The 17,101-nt window shown below is 37.3% G+C and overlaps 2 protein-coding genes across 2 annotated transcripts; both read right to left on the bottom strand.

The window, feature by feature from the left end:
* Positions 1–709: 709 nt before the first annotated feature.
* LOC117908993 (U-box domain-containing protein 26) lies at positions 710–2,376 on the bottom strand. Its single transcript, XM_034822881.1, has one exon. It carries the CDS (start codon positions 2,256–2,258, stop codon positions 1,011–1,013), a length of 1,248 nt encoding a protein of 415 aa, XP_034678772.1. The 5' UTR covers positions 2,259–2,376; the 3' UTR covers positions 710–1,010.
* A 10,478-nt stretch (positions 2,377–12,854) lies between these two features.
* Positions 12,855–16,795, bottom strand: LOC117910286 (PI-PLC X domain-containing protein At5g67130-like). The gene is made up of 9 exons (XM_034824375.1): positions 16,595–16,795; positions 16,451–16,516; positions 16,169–16,291; positions 15,939–16,076; positions 14,360–14,458; positions 13,856–14,159; positions 13,543–13,769; positions 13,371–13,457; positions 12,855–13,267 (listed from the first exon to the last, which is right to left on the bottom strand). The coding sequence occupies exons 1-9, from the start codon at positions 16,703–16,705 to the stop codon at positions 13,112–13,114; spliced, it is 1,311 nt and encodes a 436-aa protein (XP_034680266.1). The 5' UTR covers positions 16,706–16,795; the 3' UTR covers positions 12,855–13,111.
* Positions 16,796–17,101: the final 306 nt, after the last annotated feature.

The following is a 17,101-nucleotide window of genomic DNA, read 5'->3' as shown; positions in this document are numbered from 1 at the left end:
ATAGATCCATTATTATGGCTGACTATTTCAGTAATGCCTTCACGTCCCCCCATCTCATCATTATAATGGTCGACATCACACAGAGAAAAGCAAGGAAAGAAATATGTTTTACTTCACCTTTTTCTTTTTCCTCCTTTCTTCTTTCCATGGGGGATTCTTAATTTTTGCTTCTATTGGGTTTTTTTTCACACAAAGCAATGATTTGAATTACCCAACTTTAAAAAATATAATTTACAAATAAATCAATAATAATAGTTAGATGTGATATCCCACGTTAGATAAGAAAAAAATTCCCGATGAACTTCTCTTTTTTTTATAAATATGTTTTAAAGCCGTAGAGTCTCTTTAAATTAAGTGAAAAATTTTCCCATCTTTGTTTTTGATATTTTGTCTTTGTTGTGGCAGGGAAAGGTAAATATGACAGGCTGTTGATATTGTAACAATGATTGACATCTAAATTTGAAAGTAGTAGAGAAGTCAAGCTAAGGAGGCTTGTTTTTTTCCCACTTTTTTGGGTTGGGATTTTGCAATCATGCATCTCGTTTTTTTTTCTTTCCTCTAAATTTAGAAATCTCAGAGGATTTGTTTGGAATTATTAATTTTGGATTTAATTACGGAAACATATATAAATATATATGAATAAAAGGAGAATGGTCAAAGTGAGAACATATTGGTGACCAATCAAGATTGAGCGTAGCGGATAATGGCATAATGCAATGCATCCGACGAACTAAATATCACCTCGTCCTGAAACTAATCACAGTTAAGACAGTAATGGCCCCCACAAAACACATATTTAACATCACATCTATCTTTTCCTTTGCCTTTCAACAAAAATTCTTACGTACAAAAATACATACATACACAAATACATTTCCCTATATACTGATCTACATTCAATTTTGCTGCTTTTTTTTTTTTTTTTTTTCCCTCTGCAATTCGTGAAATGGAATAGAGATTTGAATTGGGGAAGAAGAAGAATGGAATGTGTGTGATCGTGGTCATCGTGGTCAAAATGGAACAACATCACTGCAACCAAAATCGTCAGAATTGGCTACCGAATCTTCTGGCCACGAATCCCGAAGAAGCTTCAACAAAAGTTGTGCTTTGCGCTTTGCTCTTTCCGTACAGTCACTTTGTACCAGCAGCAAAAGCTGAGTCACTACCCCCGCGGAGACCGCCTCTCTCTGGCTCTGCTCCGCCGCCGAGCACAGAGACAGCAGCGCTCCGGCAGCGTACTCCGTTGCGCGGTCGGAGACTTTTAGAATTTTTCTCACGAGGAGGGGCACGGTGAGCGCGTGTGCTGCGAAGGCGGCGCAACCCGCCGGAACGCGGCAGAGCAGCTCCACTGTTGCCAGGGCTCGCTCCACGTCGCACTTCTCAAAATCGGCCAATCGGTCGATGAGAGCAGTCACAGCACCGGCAGCGACCGCCTTGTGGCGGCTTTGCTTGGCCAGGCATAGGGCGAATAAGGCTTTGATTCCAACTTTGAGCGCGCGAGGATAGGCCAATGGATAGTTGAGAATTCCGGTTATTCCTTCGAAGATTTCATCCACATTGCTGATTTGAGCTCTGAGATCCAGTGATCTGGTTCCGGCGACCACGATCTCGATGAGTGCGGCCGAGTTGACCCGAACCTCGATCGATGCGTGAAATAGGAGCGACACGAGATGCGCGACTCGGTCCGGCTGGGACGCTACGAACGCGCACTCCGACTCAGAGAGAGGAAACATCACCAAAAGCGCGAGTGACTCATGCTTCAACTCAGCCGAGTCACACTCCGAATCCGAAAAAACAACGGGGAGAAGAACCTCCTGAACATTATGCGAACCAATGATAGAGCGGTTTTTGTCCGAGTCACGAGCGAGTCCTCTGAGTCGCTTCACCGCCGAAAGCCTGGTGTGGGAAGGATTGGACTGGGAAGAGACCTGAGTCTGCAGGGACCGAACCGAGGCTGGGTCGGCAGGCTGTTTGGGAGTGGGAATACGCTCGACTCCAAAGGACCGGTTGGCAACGCACCAGTCCTGGATGAGACGGCGAAGGGTGTGGTTGGGGATGAGGGTGAAGTCGGTAAGAGAAGAGCGCGTGACGGGGCAGGTGGTGTTGCCGGTGCCGACCCAATACTCGATGCTGGCTCGGTCGTAGGTCTGACCGGTGCTAACGGTGACAGGGTCACACATGAGCTCGAGCGAGATCGGACACCTGAAGTGGTATGGGATCTGAACGCCCACATCCAACGGCTCTAAACTCCCAGGCATTTTTTTCTTTCTCTCTATAATAGGACGAGCAATACTATATCTGAGCTCACTGCAAATTCTCTTTCACTTTCTCACTCTTTGCATTCTCTTATACGATTTGAAACAGAGGGACAAACCAACAGCCGTAGGACTGGGCTGGACTCTGCCCCTTATCTCTGACTCTGCTTCACACGTGTGTCTCCATTTACTCACCTCTAACCCTAGTTGGCAAAGTTTGGTCAAAAATAAGGTGAGACTACTGGGCCCACTTTCCTCCATAAATCTTACTCACGTTTACATCTTCTATTAATTGTCCCTGTTTCTTACTATTTCTGAGGTTTCTTTCCTCATATTCATTATGTTTTTAATGGTCGCATTTGCAATTTTGCCCTCCTCACCACTATTATATTTCCCTTTCATGTCCCTCCCCATTCATTAATTTGATTTCTGGCATGCCTAAAGTTTGGTTTATAAAATATTGTTGTTAGAATAATTATAACTAAGACATATAAATTTTATGATTTTTATCCCTATAACTGGAATCAAATATTTCTATTTTTAGGTTAATTAAAAAAATATATGGCATAATTGGAATGAAAAAGAACAAGGCAAAGGCAAAGGCAAAGGCACCAAGTGAAGCGAATCTATACTATCCAGCGAATAGGAAAAGAACAGTACAGAGAACATTGAAAACAAAATAGAAATAAAATAGAAACAAAAACAGGAACTGAGCACGCGTCCAAAGAACAACACCGATTCTGATTAGGTTTGATTTTACTGTGGTTGGCGGTCAAAGGTCAAAGATGAACAGATTTCAGAGGAATGTGCGGGTCCAGGTTGTCTCTACACCTCTTTATTCGAGTACACATCAAAAATATATATATATAAAAAAAATTAAATGGAAGCCTTTGTTGGATAACATTAACACGGTGGTGGTGGTAGGTCTGGGGAGCGGTGGGGCCACCAGAAGTGGACGATGTTGATAAAGTGGGGCCCAACCAAAATTCCCCTAAAACCCTAGATCTGTGGCTGGAGTACTGTAGAGCGAATCAATCACATGCTTGCCTTGGGTGAGATGGGAGGTAGGGAACGGTGTCGTTTAGCGGCGCACGCACACGCGTGCGGGGAAGGGGGGACAGTGCGCCCCACGGAGCCACGCCCCATTGGATGGTGATGTCCCCGGTCAACCGGGCATGATTGCCGGTACAGCTTACACAATGGTTCCCCCGATGCACGTGATTAAACACCCTCGCACGTGTCCCCAGTACAGCCTGTATTTTTCTTTTTAATTTCTCTTTCAAATTTACTCCGCCTCTGCTCTCCTTGTTCACACGTGTGTTTTTGCAGCTGGAGTACGAAACTTCCAGGCTTCCAGCGTTCCCATTTACATTCTCTGGTGGAGCACCGTCCAGATTTACTATGCCCTTCTCCCCCGACACGGTCAGTGTCTCAATCTTCCCATAGCGGTACATTTTTAAATATATATATATTATAAAGCCTTTAATCTCTCCTAACAAAATAAAGATATTCTAGAAAATGATAAAAATGGGAGTTAATGACACATCAAAGTCATGCTTATTTTTTATAATATAAAGTTTTATTTGTCACTAATTCACTCACATCAATAAACAATAGGCGGAACCAAATTCCCTTCTTAGGAAGTCCAATTTAGTATCCATTATACAGGTTTGAGCAACGTGTAAAGCTACAGGAGATATTTTTTAAATTTGGGTTAACGGCAGCAACGTACTAAAAATAATGCTTGATGGATATAGTTTAAAATACAATATGGGAAAAAGGACTACTTTGCCAAACGATTTCGTTACGCACTTTTTTAGTGGGAAAAAGTTCCTACGTCCTACCTTTTAGCCAATCTTCCATTATCTATGGTGGTGCCATCCAACATAATTGTGTTCATACTGTAGTGGCTTCCCTCCCCGTGAGTCTCCCATCCACAAATTCAATTGAACCAATCATTTCACGTAACATTCGTCTCGAAAGGTGGATTCCCCATTTTTAATTTTAAAATAATAGGTCCAAAGCCTTTTAAACAAGAATATTAGAGGCATCTCATTTCTTTAAAAAAAAAAAAAAAATCTTAGGAATTCAAACTTCTTTTATATTAATATAAGATTTCAAGATAAATAAACATTTCTCGTATTTAAACTCTAAACTCTAAAGTCCTGTTTTCGGGGTTAGGAATTATTCTATTATTTTAATTTTTTAATTTTTACTTTTAGAAATATGTAACCCACTATTAGAGTGTAAAGGAGCCAAGGCTAGTTGTAGTTGGTTTGTGATTCGGCCTATGGCATTATCCTAGTGGTCCTCTAATGAAATAATTGAAATCCTCTTTCCACGTTGCTTCCCTATGCGTTCACCACGTGTACTCCGCAATCGTGAATCTGATGTGGTCCATAACTAACGTCCACTTTTCAACCAAAAATCTGTATGTGTGCAAGAGCCATCCACATGGGTCTTTTGTTCCTTCCAAAGCTAAAAGACATCTTAAAGTTATTGTGGCATTGATTCACTTTCAACTCATGAAAAAAGTTGTTTGATTTTTGTCAAAGACGAAGATTATGGGAGCTGATGCTTTGGTTGGGAATATGGGATGATCTCCATGACATCAATTCTAATATTTTTCCTGAGATAAATTATTTTAATTTTAATGAAAACAATTCTTTACCCTTATATGCTAAAGTATTTCACTATAGACAATTATTAAGTTCTAGAGCCATGGGTCCAATCTAAATTAAGATAATATTTAGATTAAACTCTAAATATTGTCAAAAAAGCTCTTCTTCCATCTCTCCTAACAGTGACTTAAAACTTAAAAGTGTTCAGAAAGCAATTATATAAACTATATATTAATCCTATTATAAATACGCACAGCTACCATTCAGCATTGAGCAGCCCTTTTTGTTTGACTAAGAAGGGATGGATGGATGGATGGATGGACGGATGGATATATAGTTATGAAATTCAGTGGATAATGTTTAGGATTTACATGGTTTGTGCTTAAAGCAATGACTCAGTAATGCCCCCATCAAAATTTTGTTTTTATATAATTTTTAATTTAAAAAGGTGGGGAAGTAGCTTTCGGAAGGGGGCAACCGTTGGTCAGAAATTTCAAATCTTAATTAATGCAAAACATTAAAAGCAAGTGGAAAGTCTGTGCCTGAAAAGGCCCAAGCACAGTGAAAAATGGGTGCCCCTGTGTCACCCTCCAACTGTATGGATTTGGCATCGGATATGACCTTTAGTCTTTGTGTGTCCCCCCAATCAGGCCCATGGAGCACCACAAATGATGGCCAATAGGCCTCTTGATGGGAAATATTGGTGCTCACCTCAGCTTCACAGTGACTTTGACCAGTTGCAGTGCTTGTTGAGAAGAATGTGCTGGTTGGGCGAATGCTGTCGTAGCTTCATAACCATTATGATGCGCATTCATATTCTTTTGGGTCCTACTGATTTGGTTCTCCAACAGTATCAAATAGTAATTTCTTTTTTCTTTTTTTTTTTTGATAAATATTGAAAAGACATATCAATACATTAACTTCTTATATACAACTCAAGATTATCAATAGAATAACATTAACGTTAATGTCCCATATGTAACTTGAATCTCATGACTTCATACTCAAGTTTCCTTAATTTATATCATATAAGGTCATGTTACTATATGCTTCGATGTCATTTTATTTTATTTATTTTTATTCTTATTCAATGATCTCAATTTTATCATACTTCTTATTTACTTATACATATTTGATAACTTCGAGTTTTTTTTTTTTTTTTCTCTCAATTCTTTAGATGTCATTGGTTTTATGACTTCAATCGGGTTGAATCTAAATCATTTTTCTAATAGGGAAATGAAGAAAGAACAAAAGAATGAAACTAATATTGTCATGGATGCTTTTGTGTTAGCATTAGGGTACATTTACATATGGGGGTGCCTATTGGAAAGGAATATAGATTTTGAAAATTGAGAAGGCGTGCTTTGTGCTTTGGGTTTTATTCTACAAGGTCATCAAATATTTTAGAAGGATCAGGATTGAATACCCACAAAAAAAAATAAATAAAAATCTCAAAAGTACAAATAGAGATTCTCCCTACACCATAGAAAATTAATTTTGTCATGACATATAAGTGGATTTCAATGCAGTCGTTTTCCATACGAACGAAAGGCTCCTAAGTTAGATTCGAGATGACTCCACAAAGAAAAAAATGGGGAAAAAAAAAAATCAGTGGAGCACTTAGGTAATGACTTTTGTCGTTCATTGAACAAATGACATAAAATATTAGGAAACAAAATTTAATATACGTAGTTATGTGTGGCTTGGAGTGGATTGAATTGAAGGATTAGATGTCGAGAATATGCCATCTTGTTTATAGTTTATGTGGGTAATTTATTATTAGGGTTAAGACACATTATGCTTTTGCCTGATTCCCCCCTACCCACCTACAGGCTACAACATGTGATAGCCAATTAAAGGGGGCAAGGCCATTGGTCCTGGTGCTTGATGAGAAGGGTTTCAGTGGAGGTTAGTGACATGTTAATCGTATCATTAACCTCGGTCTGCTAAATAGGATTAAGCTTCATTGAGCAGTGCGCAAATGGATAATGTAATGTTTGTTTGGGTGAAGTGCCCTTGATTGAAGCCTGTTTAACTCTGACACTGCACTGCAATTGGGCCTTCCGCACGTGGGTTTGGGCTGGGTTAGGAGACACCTGGGCCAATATTATTTTGGACCTGATTCCAATGTATGCCTTGGTCCTGTTTAGTCACTGTTTTTAAAATCAGTATTTTTGTTCCATGTTTAATAATTATATAAATATAAAAAATAGTTTCACATATTTTCTAATAATTGTTTTAAAAAATAAATAAAAATAAATTACTATATATAAAATTTATTTTTCAAAGATATTTAAAAATATGGACAACAGGTTAAACAATTTAGGGTTTTTAGGCTTTTACTTTACAAAATATTATAAAATAATTTTTAAAAACTATTTTTTAAAATACTTTTTAAATAAAACCGGGTTTGGGTTGTAATACTTGATGATGGCAGGAATTGTTAAGATAATTATAACCTTGGAAAGTAAATTTGTCGGTTTGTGATGCCTAGGATTTGCCTTTCTAACACTTAATAACCCCCTTTATGAGAGACGTCAAAGTGGAACACTACTTTTAAAAATGTTTAGAAATACCCCTCATCTATGATCCTCCCACAGACCAATGATCTAATGTATTGAAAAAATATGAGGAAATATCATATGGAAATCTTGAAATATATACATTAAAAACTTGTAAAATAATTAAAAAAAAATAAAAATAAAAACCAAGAAGTGATAAATAAGGAATAATACATATTAAAATTATTTTTTTTAATACAATCTCTCTTTATATATATGTGTGATAAAATTCGTTATATTAAGTAATAATATGTAATATTTGAAAACATGTTTAATGTTAAAATGATGACCAACTTAGTTTGAATCTACTTAAGAATATAAAAGAATTAATGATATATGTATAATTATTTTTGTTTAGTAATAATTATGTCTACTTTGTTACTATTTAAATAGAAGTTAAACACAATCACAAACAACACTTTAATGTTTCAACACCATAGAAAAAATGATTTTAAGAGCATTCTTAGTAATATATTATATAATTCAAAAGTAATTTTTGGAAGAAGGTTATTTGAATAATCAACCTTGGTAATTCTTTAGATATTTAAAAAAAATGATATTTTAAATTTTATGTCTAATTATTTTAAGGAAAATACTTTCAAGTATCATGAATTGTGAGAACAAACTTCTAGAAGAGACAACATCAATGCTCCAATCATGGATGAGATAGAGGGGCTAGTTGAAATAAGCAAATGAGACCTATAAAAGAAGGAATTCCCCTTAATCCTTAGGGAAACCCTATCCTATGGTTAAGTTAGTTTTTGTTTTGTGTGTTCAAATATCTTTTTCTTATACGTGAGCTAAAAGAAGATGCTTACTTGTCGCTCCCATGTCTTATATATAATAACGGGACCATGGATGAGGGCAATCGACAAGGAATCAATTGTCCATCATCCATTGGTTATGCTTATATGGTCATATGGACTTGATGTGCCTTTCTTGTCGTTCATTGATTGAGAAGCATCACATCGCAGTCGAAAATGACTTACAATCTTTGTGTACACCACATCTTAAGAAACAAATGGCTCGAGAGGGGACCACCTCGATTATTGTCTTATGAAGAGCATCTTGTGCAAGATGGTCCATAAGTGCCTCATGTGTCGAAGGACTTCCTTTAGCCAGGTGGTTTTTTATGGATATCGATTAAACGTGCCATGGAAATTTGGGGTCTCCTCAACTGCATTCCCCCACCCCCTTTTTCATCCACCTTGAATAGGGTTAGGTAGGAAAATTTCTCAAGTGCTTCAAATTTCAAATGATGCTTAATCAACTTTTCATGTGGCACCTAATCAATTCTACAAGTGGCACCAAGGGCAGTTGCCTCTTGAAGTCTCCTTAGGGCTCATAATTCATGTCATTTTAATTGCTTTTAGCAGTCGATAATGATAGTGTCTTTTTGTTTCTCGAGGCCCTTACCTAACAAGGTATTTAAGGACTTTGAGGTTTACCTTCAATTGTTTTCTTTCTTTTGCCATCTCTTTTAGTTATCGAGGATGCCCCACCATGCGTCAAGGTCCTAGGTTATATGCCTAAGTTTCGAGTAAAGAGTGCAAAGAAGGGGGATGGCCTAGTGCTGCATAAGGTAGTCCCACATACATTACCAATTGTTGAAACTGACTTCTAGATGAGGCAACATCGATGCTTTGGTCAAGGATAAGATAGATGTTAGGACATAGTCCTTAAAAGCATAACATAATGTAACAATGATGGATTTGTTATTTATCAATAAGATTCATATTTCCCATTTTATCTATTATATTCATGCATTATTCTTTTTGAGGATTTTAGTTTGACATCTTTTGCATTTTATAGAATTTGAGTGCATTACAAGTTGCATGAAATATTCAATTCATGGGTTCATTGCAAATAGATGATTTGTTTATAACTAGTTCATGGACTTAGAAAATTCATTTGAGGTTGTAGTATATTATCTCTTAATTAGAGGAATGACTAATTTTGGTAATTGGGATGAGTTTCCTATGGTAATCACACTAGTGTTTGTGGTTACTCATTGGAAAGAACCTATGGTGAATTATGATAGAGAGGAAATTGAGCTTGTGCTAAAGTTTGTAATGATTTTGACCTATGAGTGAGAACCTAAGATGATCATATATTCCCCGTGAATTGGGTTATTATTGATGGAAGTCAATAACAACAAACATTCTCAATAAAAGCATCATGATATCTCATGAGATATAGATAATGTGTCCCTTTGGACGTATGTTCAAGAAATCTATAATTGTAGTTTTTTAATTGGAACTTGATATATGTTCTTTGTGAGCTAAAAGATGTTACTCAAGCATAAATAAGGTGGATATGAAACTCAAGGTTTCTATAGGTAACCTTGAGAGGTTAATAACATTCACTTTGTTAGATTATGAACACCAGTTCATAGGGAGCCTACATATAGTGAATAATAGGTCATAAACTCAAGTTATTATTGTTAAGATATGGACTCACACATATTTAATAATGATACATGACTAAGCTATTCACCTTTTGATATTTATTTTGTATCAGTTTTCCGTAGTATGGGCCACCTTATGTGTAGAGCCCATTAACATCACGGGCCCTAGATGATGGGCCTAAGACTCGTGAGGCCCAATAGCCAAAGGGTATGGTCCCTAAGGCAGGAGGGTATAAAACTAAAGGCTAAGTGTCTATTCAGTCTAATCACATCATTTGAAATAAGAACAGACTCGTTTTCTCTCTCGTTCCCATCATCAAAGAGAATTTAGAAAGAGGTGGTGCCCTCCACAACCTTAGAAGATCCATACCTTGTTCATTCAACACTCAAAATGGAATCAGGTTAGTTCAGATTCTGTATGTTCACTTTCTATAGAAATGTTTGGCATAATTTCTTCATATGATTCAACATGCGATTCCTGTCTAATAATTGGATACAAGCAAAATGGAGTACCAACAATTATATCTCGTTGTAATATTCATAGGATATTTGAGCATAATTGACTCTTTATAATGAGATATCGAGTCAATTTCATAATTGGATTTTGAGAGAATTAGTATTGTCCTATAAGTCTCATTAGTCCTTGCTCGAGCTCATTTTCTATGGTGATAGTTTATGAGGGGTAGTTGTGTTCTTTATTCACTTGTATGCACAAGGGTATTTTGATAAATATATAAAGTTGCACAAAAAATGGTGAATGGTCTCTCTATACTAAGTTAATTGATTAATTACAACCTAATAGGATTAATTAATCAATGATGACTCAAGTAAGCTAGTTTAAGTGATTCAAGCCTATGATGGGCTCAAGTTACTTAAGCCCACTAAAAGCCTATATAAACCCCCTTTTAGGGGTTTTGGGCTTCACTCTTACCATTCAATTTTCTATTCTTTAGAGATAAGAAAATTTTAGCCACCAACCCTCCTAGAGGATTCCACCACTTGTGTGTTAAGATTCAGAAAGAACCATCGAGTAGAAGGTAATTGAGTTTTCAAGATCTATCGTGACTTTGACACATCTTCATTGACTAGATTTGATCTAGGAACATCCATATCAAGGTTATACACTAATATTTTATATCTAAAAGTTTTAAATGCTTGTTTGCTTCTGTTGCTAAGATCTAGAGGGCCTTAGAAAGATTTGTGTATATCCTAACAATCTAAGAATGTGAATTAAAAAATTCAAATATTCCTTACAATAGAGGGGACAACTAAGAAGAATAGATGCAACCTACAAAAGAAGGAATTCCCTAAGGGATGAGGGAAACCCTCTCTAATGGTTAAGTCAACCTCCCCTTCAAGTGATCAAATACCCTTTTTCTTATAAGTGAACCAAAAGAAGATGTTTGCCTGTTTCTCCTATGTCTTATATATAATAGTGGGACCATGGGTGAAGATAATCAACAAGGCATCAATCATCTATCACTCACATCTTTTGCCTATCTAGCCATACGAACTTGATGCGCCTCTCTTCTTGTTTGTTAATTAAGGAGCATGATATCGCCGTCAAAGATGGTCAACGATCTCTCTGTGTGCCATTTCTTGGCAAACGAATGGCTCGAGATGGTACTACTCTTAGTTACTGTTTTACGTGGAACATCTTATTCAAGGTGATCCCTAAGTGCCTCATGTATCAAAGGATATCCTTTATACAAGTGGTTTCTCACGCAGATTAAACGTGCCATGGAAATTCAGGATCCTATCATGAAATACTTTTAATCCTTTCATAATCACTTCTAATTGACTCTACTCTTGTCTAAAAAAAAGTAAGTAGATCACATTTAGGAGATAATTTGGTTTAATACTTTGCAATTTAACTAAACTTGTTTGATGCAATGGATGAGAATGGAGATACCACATGTCTATTTGATAACAATTTTTTAGAAGAGTTCTCAAAAAATAGTTCTTAAAATAATTTTTAAAAACAATTCTTTACACTGGGGTAGCATGACTTCGTTTGTAGGTGATTAGATGTAAGCCCAATTGAAGCAGGTATCCAGCCCACCATTTTGGGCCCAAATAAACGACCCTTCCCAGCTTTCCATTTCTCAAGCCTGCGGATGCAATAAATTGCTACTGCCTTGTGAAACATGACAGTGAAAAGTAAATGGATACTTTTTGTTTGGAGAAACAAGGATTCAATGATTCATTACTTATCCTTGTCTTCTTTCTGTGTCCTACATTATTTGTTAGTAGTTAGTAGTATCAGAAAAGCACAGAGGTGAATTTGAGGTCCCCCTCCCCATCTCTATCACTCATAAAACTGATGGTGACTCCTGTTAAATAGCATTGCTCACTCAAATTCAAATGTAAGCTACAGTGCCATGAAGATCTGCATGACTGTCCTCTCATACTACAATCATTAGAAATTACCCAAGGCCTAAAATTAGGGCTGCAACTTGACTGCCCAATCCAATGTTCGGGTTGGTACAGGTAAAGGTTCCAACGAGCTAATCTGAAAATATTAGAGTTGGTATGGATTGAAGATCCAGGTTTAAAACCCAAATCGACATATTATTAATATATTAGTATGCGGGTTTGGTGTGAGTTAACCTTCTAATCCGCCCAAGTTACAGCCTTACCTAAAACAAAGAGACAGAAACAGTCAAACTAAACACCCCATGAGATTTCAAATTTCTGTTTCTTCCAAGGACACCCAGTTGCATGGGATCGTGTAAAGCTTAGCAGATTGAATGGCCTTAGCCCTTAGCCCATTTAGGTCCTGTCCCAGGCCAACCCAGAGCTTAACCAAGAGAGAGGAAGAAAAAAGAGTGACTTGAGACTTGAGAGGCCCTACCTGACCTGGTCATTAATTAATGATAATTCGTCCAAACAAGCCCCAATTCTTTATTTGCGCAAAACTACACACTGCAGTCACATGACACCCATTAAAAAAATAAAAATTCTTCCAAGTGCATCATCTGCCAGTCACAAGCTTCTCTTTTCATCTTTGTTTCTAATAAAGAAAAGCAACTGCTAATATCATATTATAAAAGAAAATCAATATAATGTGTCAAAAGGAATCCATAGTGACAAGAGAATAACCACAAGAATGCTTATGTTTCTATAAGACATAAATCACATGGAACCCACATCAGACTATCCAACTAGGATTATCTGTCAGTCTTAAAACAATTTTTTTTTTCCTTTTTTTTTTTTTTTGTTGGTAATTTCATGTTGTTTATGCAGAATAAGAAACAACAATGTAGGTTATAAGATGGATACCACCATAACTACCGTCAACAACCACAGAAGTTGAAGTGGTCTGCTAACTGGATTAGCAAAACTGGAATCACGAGCCACCGGTCCTGGTGTAGAGGCAAGAACAGGCTTCTGTAGCTCACATTTGCCAAACGTCATGTTTGCCTGCACAAAACAATCAAATCAATTATATGCCAATCTTGGCCTTCTGCTATAAAACCTTCATTTATGTGCATATAAATCAAGCTGAGATTAAGGTATTGCAAACCTGGCAATAGGCAATGTTTCCACACCCACACACTAGTTGCCCATTTGCCAAATCTACAGCTTCTGGGGCTCCTCCTCCATCACTTCTCTGTAACATCAGATGCAAATGATTTATTTCCATATTCTACCCTGCATTGGGTAGTAAATGATTTTCACGAATATCATCTCAATACCTTGTAAAAATCTACTGCAATGAAGTTTGGCCATCTTTTACCTGCTGCTTCATGGCAAGTGTTCAACATACTAATTAATGGAGCTGAATTATGCTTACAAGCTTGGGTCACATCTGGTCCGTCTGGGAAATAGTTCATTAAGACTAGTGACTTTGTCTTTGTGTTGTTCATGGGAGATGACTCGCCGCGATTTGGACATGATCCAGCTTTCATTCCACCATTGCCATCTGGTTTTAATAAGATCTCATTTTTCATTCTTTTTATTTTTTTCCAGTTCCATGAAATTTTAGAGGCGAAGAAAAATAAGACTCACATTGGTTTTCTACTAGGTATCTCCACTCATAAGCAATCCCTTCAGAAGCCTGCTTAGCTGCTTTTGAGGTGAAAACCACCAACCGCTGATTTTTTTCGACCATGTCCTCTACTGTTGGCCAATCTCCACCATTTCTTGGCATTCGAGATACTGGAAACCAAAACTTCCTCAGGCCAGCGGCATTAAACACATTGGTCAGGCCCTTGGGTGATGTGACATAGTCTTCTATGATAATGGTGACAATCTCTGATGGGTTTGCTTCAAGAAACACTTGAACTTCTTTCAGAACATTAATGGCAGGTTGCTGATGAATTAGATTGCAGATCAGTTAGTTATTTGAAGAATATAGTTGATCAAATAGAATTACAGTTAAAGGGCATGTAAAGCACGGGGACAGCAAAAATACACTTTGATTTCTCTCTGAACACAATTGATTCTGTAAGATGTAGCCATATCAAAATAATTATTTGGAAAATAGAATCGAACAAACTCTTTCACACTTACAAAAGCGGTGTAGTTGTAGCACTGACCACCATACGAGTGACATAACCAGATGTCATTGTCAAAGTCATACATATCGAGCATCAACCCTCTGACACCATTCTGCAAGGGAAAAAACCAGTCTTAAACAGAAGCTTATTGAAAAGAAATGCATCTTAGACTAATGAATAAGACTGAAAAACCAACTTCTTGATGAACTAAGGAACTCATCCATTTACAATTGCAAGATGGACTAATTCTGGAATGAAAAGGGAGAACATGTAACAAGTCGATAGTTAGGTCATGATCCTGTATGGTCCACCCACAGACCTTGAACTTCCTGCCAACAAAGTTATATTACTTCGAAAAAGTTCAAAAACCATACATACAGGCTACAGCTGGGTTTAATGGTAGGTCCATACATCAAATTTCAGCATTTGTAGGTAAGACCCATTAGACTTTTTCTTAATGTTACCAATTGAAAACAGATTATTGACATTTTGGCAGGCCAAATCCAAATTTTACAGCTAATGCAAAGAAATGGCTGACAAGGAAAAGTCAAGGAATACAGCTCATTATGTTAGTCCTTCTAAGGCTCACAAGACGCATCAAATTTACAGGGAGTAGGGCCTTTGCAGGCCCTGGTTGGGACAAAGGATTACTTCATGCTAAGTCAAGTCACAAATGATATTGCTTCTTTGGATTAGATTAAATTCCATTAACAGGGTGACCCAACTGGCTCCCGCCCAGCACCACCATTTTAGATGCTTATATTACAAACAAAGCATGTCAGGTTTTCTTTGGAAGTCAAGTTCAATGATTTTTCTCAAAGAAACAATGAGAAAGAAAACACTGCACTTTAAATATTTATTTCTTCACATAGAAAGAAGATTCTTACTTTTCAGAAGACCCTACGGAGCCTTCCTTCAGCCTTTCCTCAACCCAACCAACCTCATTTTGTGGGGTCCTTCCCTTCTTTTATTTGAAGGCCACACTGTCCTTGTTTTTCAATAAGATAAAGAAGAACAAACAAGGGGATGGAATCTTGAACTGTAAATAACAATCAGAAAACACAAACACCTAAACAGTGGCATTTAAAGACAGTTAACAGTGCTTTGGAACCTCTAAGTGGGGCTCATATGACACAAGGGCCTCTTGGCAAGCTAAGATTCCAAAGTTGGAAAAAATTTCCACATTCCCTTCCAAGTCCAGGACTGTTTCTAGGTTGTCGGGTTCTGTAATTTTTCATCCAGAACTCCAAGCAGTAGTTTGATAAAGTAGATGAAACAGAGTGTTAATTAGAAAAAACACTTAGAACATTATATTCTTTTTCCCTTTGGTTTGAATATTTAGAAGAATCAGAACCCTCAAATTAGAAAAATTTTGCATATATTCCCATCTACAAGGATCCTTTAGACTTCCCATAACTTGATGTGAAACCTCAAGGATTTTTAATTAATTTAATCATCCACGACAATATTAAACAACAACCAAAAAGGCAGGGGCCTGATCCTCTGTTTTCTGGAAGCACTTTGCTTGCTTCCAACAACTATTACCAATACAATTTCTGCTTCAAAAACTAAAAGAAGTATTTGGAACTCACATTGAGCTGACTGGTAATGGAGTCTTGCTGGTTCGTCGGAGTCAGTATCGGCCACCCCCTCGCCGACTTCGCCCCCAACTTAGCAAAAGCATTGTGAGTCGTCAACCACGAATACCTATTAAAAGGCAGATCCTTTACCTGATCAATCACAGAAGATTCAAAATCACGTCAAACAAACACAGAATTAAAGAAACAAAAAAAAAATCCGAAGAAAAAACAAGAGTACGGACCTTTGAAGTAGGGTTCACAGGCCTTGTACGCGTGCATCTGGGCCGAACATTTCCGTTCGCGAGGCACGTTTCGCAGTGCAAACCTGAGTCGCAGTTTCCATCCGACACGCATGTCTGTCCCAGCTGCAAAAAGGTAAATGACACTCTGTTTGGTTACCAGGAAAATATGCAGGAGAAAGAGCATAAGATTTCAAACTTCCTTTTCTTTCTCACTTGGATCCGAAAAGGGTTTTGTGGGTTTGTTTTCCTTTTGAAAATAAGAGCTGAAAATGTGAGACGTACCTTGAGAGCAAAAGCAGAGTCCAAGAGAAAAGCTGCAATGAACAGAGTTGAAATGAAACCCATCCTCTGCAATCAAAATATACACTTTTAGGACTCTCAACTGATATACAAGCGACTGTATATTGAGAAATGAAGATGAAATACCTCCACCAATGGCTTAGGGGAGAAGAAGAAGAAGAAAGATTTTTCTCTCTCTAGAAAATGTGTACGTGAGGGGTGAGGGGTTGTGTCAGCAATGGAAGTTCCACAGAACATGGTTTCTGTTTTGCATTTTAAAATTATAAAATTTTTATCATTAACCAGTTTCTTAGATATTTTGCCGAAATTAAATCTAATTACTAACAAATAAAACCAAATTTATATTTTGTATGTGGGCGTATTTATGTTTCTTATGGTGCCTTTGAAGTTGAGACAGATGAACTGCAAAAACTTTGGAGGACTTTTATTAAAGGCTGGTTCTGTTCACACTCAGAGAGAGCAGCTATGAGCTGTGGATGGTACCTACTCCATTGACTCTCATTTGTGAATAATTAATCTGGGATTTAAAATTAAAGTGGGGAGTTTTGATTAGTGGTGCATGATCAAGTTTGTCTCATGATCAGTTTTAGTTCTTTTTCTTTTCCCCTTAATTTAACAAAAGGAAAAGGTGGT

Source organism: Vitis riparia, chromosome 3 (assembly GCF_004353265.1).
Source record: "Vitis riparia cultivar Riparia Gloire de Montpellier isolate 1030 chromosome 3, EGFV_Vit.rip_1.0, whole genome shotgun sequence".
NCBI classification, from domain to species: Eukaryota; Viridiplantae; Streptophyta; class Magnoliopsida; order Vitales; family Vitaceae; genus Vitis; species Vitis riparia.
The sequence above is the reverse complement of the archived record's forward strand: the minus strand, read 5'-3'. Positions and strand labels throughout refer to the sequence as shown.